Source organism: Canis lupus, chromosome 10 (assembly GCF_011100685.1).
Source record: "Canis lupus familiaris isolate Mischka breed German Shepherd chromosome 10, alternate assembly UU_Cfam_GSD_1.0, whole genome shotgun sequence".
Classification (NCBI taxonomy): Eukaryota; Metazoa; Chordata; class Mammalia; order Carnivora; family Canidae; genus Canis; species Canis lupus.
The window spans coordinates 32826181-32834216 of record NC_049231.1 but is presented as its reverse complement, the minus strand read 5'-3'; the positions used below and the strand labels follow the sequence as shown (position 1 = coordinate 32834216).

The 8036-nt window shown below is 36.8% G+C and overlaps 1 protein-coding gene across 4 annotated transcripts in view; it reads right to left on the bottom strand.

The window, feature by feature from the left end:
- The window catches only part of CRY1 (cryptochrome circadian regulator 1), a 111934-nt gene that overhangs the window by 12876 nt on the left and 91022 nt on the right, over positions 1-8036 (bottom strand). For all 4 annotated transcript variants that reach the window (XR_005365672.1, XM_038550774.1, XM_038550775.1 and 1 more), the window contains exons 8-11: positions 6978-7129; positions 6539-6741; positions 6338-6433; positions 31-102 (exon numbers count right to left, since the gene is read on the bottom strand). Coding sequence is in view for 3 of the 4 variants with exons in the window: in XM_038550774.1 (XP_038406702.1) it covers positions 31-102; positions 6338-6433; positions 6539-6741; positions 6978-7129 (523 nt within the window). In the remaining variant the exon portion in view is untranslated. The remainder of the gene's footprint in view (positions 1-30; positions 103-6337; positions 6434-6538; positions 6742-6977; positions 7130-8036) is intronic.

Sequence of the window (8036 nt, the reverse complement as noted above, 5' to 3'; positions counted from 1 at the left end):
GAACAGTATGCTCAAATGCTTCATTCTTACCTTGCTTTAATAGGTGAGTTTGCTGACTGTCTCCATGAGCATAGTGTAAAATACCACTCCCTTGAGAGCAACCTGTTAGTATTTAAAACACAGTAAAATTACTTAAATTCCAAGTCATATGTATTAAGACTACAAATTCATTTTTAAATAATTGTATTAAGGGCATTTATGCTTTTTAGGACTAAACCTCAATCCTTCACAGGAACCAAAATCACACGCCCAAATTAGGAAAATTTAAACTTAGGATCATAGAAATGTTGACTTTTGGTTCAAAGGCAGTATCACTAAAAATCTTTGTCTAAAAAACATTTCTTTACTGAATGACAATTAGACACTTGACCATGGAAGCAAAATATAGGGCAACAGTGAGATATATATCCTTTCACTTCTTGTCCCTCGATTCCACATTCAGTGCCTGGGCCAAAACATATGTCCTTGGAGATAAGTGAATAGGGTCTGCCAGATGAGAATTAAACAATTCAAAGCACACAAGGAGGAGGAAACACAATGTGGCAGTTACCTAGCCTAAGGAATTATATTAATCTTTCTAAAAAGAAATAATGTTATAGGAGAATGGGTTGACACAGATGGTAGGTGCTAGAGAAACATTTTTGTCAGTGTGTCTATATTATGGACAAATATGCACATTCTACCCACTAAGAAAAGTCACCTCATGGTTTGAACAAGGCAATCTACTTAATTTCATGCTCAAGTTCCTCTGGATAAAGGATTCAGCTTTTCAGGTACTCCAAATTGGGAAAGTGCATGCCCTGATCCGGGATGAGGTCTTTTACCACTGGAAAGGGATACCTCCATCATAAATAATTAGTATTCCCTGTTGATATTTTAAATCACGTGGTTTGTTTGTTTGTTTGTTTGTTTGTTTGAGGGGGAGGGGCAGAGGGAGAGAGAGAATCTTTTAAGCAGGCTCCATAACCAGGGTGGAGCAGATGTGGGGTTTGATCTAACTACCTTGAGATCATGACCTGAGCCAAATCAAGAGTCAGATGCTTAAGGTCACCTCTAATTAAACTAAAAACACTCAGTTCTTGGACTTGTAAGGTTGAAGGTCAGATTCTGGACTACAGCAAATTCACCACTGAATGGTGCTACTCCTAGTTTTATCATCAGACTTACCCTAATAGTGATACTTGCTGCCTTGCATTATTGTACAAGATTATTTAAAACTTCACATAACAGGGACACCTGGCTGGCTCAGCAGTTAAAGTGCCTGCCTTCAGCCCAGGGCGTGATCCTGGAGTCCCAGGATCGAGTCCCACGTCGGGCTCCCTGCATGGAGCCTGCTTCTCCCTCTGCCTGTGTCTCTGCCTCTCTCTCTCTTTGTTCTCTCATGAATAAATAAATAAAAATCTTTAAAAAAAATTAAAAACTTCACATAACAATGTGAATGTACTTAATTCCACTGAATTGTACATTTAAAATGGTTAAATGCTAAGTTTCATATTGCATATATTTTGCAATCATGGAAACTTCAACAGGGGTGCCTGGGTAGCTAAGTAGGTTGAGCACTGGACTCAGTTTCCGCTTGGGTCATGATCTCAGGATGGAGCCCTGAGTCAGGTTCCCCAATCAGCAGGGAGTCTGCTTGGGATTCTCTACCTCCTTCTCTCCCTCCCCCTGCTCTCTTTCTCTCTAAAATAAATAAATTTTTAAAAAGATTTTATTTTTTTATTCATAAGACACACACACACACACACACACACACACACACACACACACACAGAGGCAGAAATGCAGGCAGAGGGAGAAGCAGGCTTCCTGCAGAGAGCCCGATGAGGGACTTGATCCCAGACCCTGGGATCACGACCTAAGCCAAAGGCAGAGGCTCAACCACTGAGCCACCAAAGCGTCCCATAAATAAATATTTTTTAAAAAAGAAAGGAAATCTCAACAAATACACCTTATACATTAGTCACACTTATACATTTGTCAAGTGCTCCTTTATGCTACAGATTATACCAGGTACTAGGGATACAAATATTACTAAGCTGGGGTGGAGGCTGCTATGGCATACAGTGGGGATACCAAGGAAAGAAAAGTCAATTTTACTGGAAGAATCACAGAGATAGGCTAAATCACGGACTAGTCACCTCATTTTCTCAACTTCATTAATTTTATTCCACTTCCAGTTCTAAGACAAATAAGAATAATCTCATAAACAAAAAATACTGAGTGAAAGCAGCCACATACAAAAAAGAATACAAACAGCAGGACTCTATAAAGTTCAAAAACAGGCAAAAAAAATTATAGTATTAATCAGGAGTGATTAGTTTTGAAGATGAAAGGCAAATTAATAAGCTCAATAAATACATTCAGAATTTCCTTAAGATAGCATTTTATTCTTTACAGAGCTAAATAATAAGTACTCAGAATCTTCCTGTGTCTCTAAATTCATGAATATCTCAACTGCCTATTACTTTCCCATAAAAATACAATAAATTATATTTTCACAAGAATAACAGTATAAGAGACAATGAGTAAAGATCTTTGCTAGACCAACTGGCTTATGACTGGCTACTTAGAAAAATCAGAAATCCCCATATTCATTATGTCTTCAAAGACACTGCAGTAGTTAAATTTCAAATGCCAAGATTATATAAGATGGGAATTTTAGAATGAAAACAACTTTAAAAAACCCATATTTGTTGTTTTTAAAAAAATCCCACATTTTCTAAGGGCAAAAAGTTCATATGATCATACTCCTCTTATGTTACACTGTCCGTAGCACCAAGGGTTTTTCACTCATAAAATTCTAACTTAAAGATATTGTGGAGGGAAAACTGCACAGAAAAGATATTCAAAGGAAATATACCAAAATTTTTATAGTAACTGTCTTTACTGAATGGAATTGTGGGTGATTTTTTTCTTCTTTTCTATTTTTCTGAATTTCCGAAATTATATATAGTGAATAGTTTTTTTTTATTTTAATTTAATTTAATTTTTTTCTAAAGATTTTATTTATTTATTTATTCTTGAGAGACCGAGAGAGAGAGAGAGAGAGACTGGCAGAGACACAGGCAGAGGAAGAAGCAGGCTCCATGCAGGGAGCCCGATGTGGGACTCGATCCCTGGACTCCAGGATCACACCCTGGACCGAAGGCAGGCACTAAACCGCTGAGCCACCCAGGGATTCCCGTGAATAGTTTTTTTTAAAAGCAGTTCTGAGGTACAATTTACATAACATAAAATTCCTGTTTTAAGTATACAATTCAATAATTTTTAGTAACTTTACAGAGTTCTGTAATCATCAGGACAATCCAATTTTAGAACATTTTCATCCCAATTTGCATTCATTCTCATTCCTACCCCTATATCTAAATTAACCATTAACTTCCTTGGTTTATTTTGAAGATACACCTTTTCTAGATAGTTCATATAAATGGAATTGTGCAGTATGTGGTCTTTTATGTCTGGATTCTTTAACTTAATATTTTTGAGGTTTATCCATGTTGTAGTATGTACCAACATTTTATTCCTTCTTATTAATGAATATTCCATTGTGTGGATGTGCCATATTTTGACTATTATAAATAAAACTATCATAAACATTCTTCTGATTCTTACGTCTTTGTGTAGACATATATTTTCATTTTTTTTGAATAGATACTTAGGAATGGAATTTCTGGATTGTATGTTAAATTAATGTTTAGCTTGTAAGAAACTGCCAACCTGTTTCCCAAAGTGGCTGTACGATTTTACAGCCCATCTCTCAACAACATATGAGGGTTCCAGTCTCTTCACGTCCTCCACAACACTTTTTACGGTCTATCATGTTTTAGGCACTGGAGTGAGTTCAGGGTAACCAATTCACTCCAGTTTATCTGGGATTTTTCAAGTGTTAGCACTGCAAGTCCCAGGTCTCAGGAAGCCCCTCAATCCCAGGTAATCAGTGATAGTTGGTTACCCTAAGTGGGTATGAAATATCATCTCTTAGGGGTTTTAATTTGCATTTCCCTAATGACTAATAATGCTAATTACTATTTTTATTTTTTTTAAAGATTTATTCATTTTATTCAGCGAGAGAGAGAGACTGAGAGGCAGACACAGGCAGAGGGAGAAGCAGGCTCCATGCAGGGAGCCCGACATGGGACTTGATCCCAGGTCCCCAGGATCACACCCCAGGCTGCAGGCGGCGCCAAACCGCTGCGCCACTGGGGCTGCCCCGCTAATTACTATTTTTAATAGAAAAAAATTTTAAATAAAAACTAAAACATATTACTATCATAGATTGCGTTTTATCATAAGAACAACAATACTTCAAGTCATCTGTGTACAAGTCATAAAGAACCTTGCCCTTTGAGATACTGTAAAATAAAAGCCTACAAACAGGGTAAGTAGAGGGCATAAAGAAATATGCTACAGAAGTATCTAAATGTCCTTTCAAATGGAACAGAAACCAGAAGGGAGAGAAATGTTTAATCGCATAGTCCAAACCCTCAGGATCTTTCCATAATCACTCTCATTTCCAGGTCCACAATGCTCTCTCCTTCAGCTGCCTACCCAAATGCTACCCAACCCACCATCTTGCAAGAAAACTTCTGTAGTTCCTTAAGTGCTCAATGATCTTTTTTTTCCCCTATTGTATGTGGAAGCAGCATCTTACAATTTATAACTTTTTTCGCCTCATAGCACCTAATACAAAGTGTGTTACAGCCAACTATTTACATGATTAGAGTACTTCAGGATTTATTAATCCTATTATATCATAAAATACATGTGTATTTGTAAAGCAAAATTATTTCAATTTAACTTCCTACCATAATTAGTTTTTATGGTTAATTCCAAATAATAAATACAGATTTGAGTGGAACAAGAGGCAGTCTGTACCATCACCACCCATTAGTTGGGCACCTGATGCCTGTTGCTTCCTACCCTTCTGTTACCTGCCTACTATTTATGTGCTTCACAGAACTTCTGTCCCTCAAATTCATGTATGGACAGAGGAAGCAAGCTGTGAAGTGAACAAGAGATCTGACAAAACTACTAAATTGATATCTTACTGAAGTTCAAATTGTAGGAGACTCTCAGAAGAACACTTCTGAAGTATACTGCCATCACTGACAACTACTAGACATTCCAGTAAAAAAATGCTTGATCTTATAAAAGTACATATGGCATTACATTTGCAGGGGAGGCCCAATAAGGACTTTAGGACTAGTCAGATCTGGATCTGAATTTTACTTACTGTGGAATCATAGTTAATTTACCTAACCTTTCTTGGCTTATTTCCACCACCACCTCCCAGGTTATTGTGACAATGTGGCAAAAATCCCCTTGTACTGTGCACAAAGTAGATAGTTAAAATGAATGTTTTGTTCCTTTCTCCTTAATCTAATTGTTAGAGAATAAATATATGCTCTCAAAAGGATGGAGTGTATTTCTGAATCAGAAAGGCTCAATTTTTAAAATAAGTTTTATTCTTAATATCAATTTTAAACGTGACCTTTTTGGAAAAAAAATAAGCATCCCTCAAATGCTGCCTTGTTTGTAATCAAATTAATTACCATGATGCTATTTTTGTGTTTTTTTTTTTTAATTTTTTTATTTATTTATGATAGTCACACAGAGAGAAAGAGAGAGAGGCAGAGACACAGGCAGAGGGAGAAGCAGGCTCCATGCACCGGGAGCCCGATATGGGATTCGATCCCAGGTCTCCAGGATCGCGCCCTGGGCCAAAGGCAGGCGCCAAACCCCTGCGCCACCCAGGGATCCCCATGATGCTATTTTTGGTTAGAATCTTTGAAAACTGACACAATGATTCACCAGTATTTATTACCAATAAATACTGGCTTCTTGACGTTATTAATACACACATTAAGAATATATGTGGCAACCAAATATTTATCATATAGAAAACCACTATCAATCAGACTGTAAGGAAAAACTCGTGTGCAAAAAGACTAAAGACTATGCGTGTGTATGATAAATCTTTTGGCCATATTCACAGGACCACTGACCTTAACTAATAACCTTATACCTGATATGCACCTAACAAACTAAAAAATAATGAGCCTTCAGAAAATATAAGTTTCATTTTACCCTTAAAATTGCCCTCTTCATTCAGTTTGCAAGATCTTTACCTTGAGCTAAATTCTACTACACATAATGTTTTCCATCTCCCAAATATCACTAATGGAATGAGGGAGGGCGTGTGTGTGTGTGTGTGTGTGTGTGTGTGTGTGTCTGTACACATGTATGCAGAAAAAACATTACAGTGAGACTCAATAAAAATATATTTGATTATTAATCTCTTTATGTTAAGTATAGAAATTTCCTTTTCACTTACTTCCACTGCTGCTACAACCTGGAATATTTTCTCCAGGAGAATACCCCATGAGGCCTCCATTCCCATTAGGATTAGAAGGCACTGATGCAAGAAGACCTAAAGGGAAAAAAAACTCCTATTAAAATATGATCAAGATCAAATTCAAGGATAGGTACATAAACACCTGCCAAAGAAACAAACCAAAGGTAATTACTGACATACCCAGTCCTCTGTATCGTGAAAGCTGCTGGTAGATCTGCTTCATCCTCTCAATATTCAAACGGCTTGCCTCAGCATGATTCACCATTGGTTTAGGATAATTAACTCCTATCAAACATTTGGCTACCTTTTGGATACCTTCTGGTGCATTCCAGGGATCATAGATATATTTTGCAGGGAAACCTCTTAGGACAGGCAAATAACGCCTTTTGGGAGAAGGAAGAAAAACTATTAATAAAATAAACTACAAGCAAATTATAACAAACTTATTATTAGCTATGAATGACCAAAATCAAGTCAATACCATTTAATGATTTGTTTACCCATCTCCTCATCTCTGCTGCCCATGATGAGTGGAAAAAAACCTTAAGTGTTGCTTTAACATGAAACGTTCTTCCTGGATTAGTTATTCCAAACTGAGTAATAATCACCCTTGATTTACCTGATATAGTCTCCATTGGGATCTGTTCTCCTACCAAAACCAACAGGGCAATAGCAGTGAAAAAACTGTTGGAAAAAGGAACTACAAGACAGCCACATCCAACTTCCAGCATTTATGCTCCAATCTGCATCAAGCAATAATTCTTCAAATACCTTCAGAAGTAACAGTAACCAATTAGTTTGTACACATATAATTCTCAAAGCAAGCATTTTCCAGGACTCTGTAGATCAAAAGTCAAGGCAAAGAAAATCTAGCACAGAACTGTAAAATTGAACATTCCAATGTTAGCCTCCTTGTCAATGTTCTATTCTGTACTGAGTTATTTCAGGGAAAGAAAAATATCAGTAGTATAAGTGAATTTCTGAATAGAATTTATCTCTCTGGTCTTTGCAATGTTATTGGGAAGAGGATAAAATAATTACTCAAGCTACTGATTCAATTAAAAATGCAAGAAAAAAAGCAGTAAACACTTTCAAGAAAGCAAAGATGCTACCAAGTAAATAACTAACAAAAACTTAGAAGTTTGATATACTGGTCTACATACAGGGAGCACCCAAATATAAATGACCTTTAAAAATGCACTAGCGAAAAAAAAAAAAAATGCACTAGCAAAAAAGAAAAAAAAAAGGCACTAGCATTATAGAGTTTAAATTTGGAATTCCTTCAGCAAAAGGGAAACAGAATTAAAATGTCTTTTTATAAAGTCATTAAGTGTGTACTATATACATCTATCTACCTCATGTACAACTTTGTACTAAGAAATACAGGAGATGAAAAAAAAAAAAAGAGGATCAGAAATGGTCCTTGTGGGATGCCTGGGAGGCTCAGCGGTTGAGCATCTGCCTTTGGCTCAGGGCATGATCCCAGGTCCGGGGATCGAGTCCCACATCAGGCTCCCTGCAAGGAGCCTGCTTCTCTCTCGGCCTAGATTTCTGCCTGCCTCTCTCTCTCTCTCTCTCTCTCTCTCTCTCGAATAAATAAATAAATCTTTAAAAAAAAAAAAGGTCCCTGGATAGGGAAAATCTAATCCTATTATGTATGACCACAGGTTGATGTCAC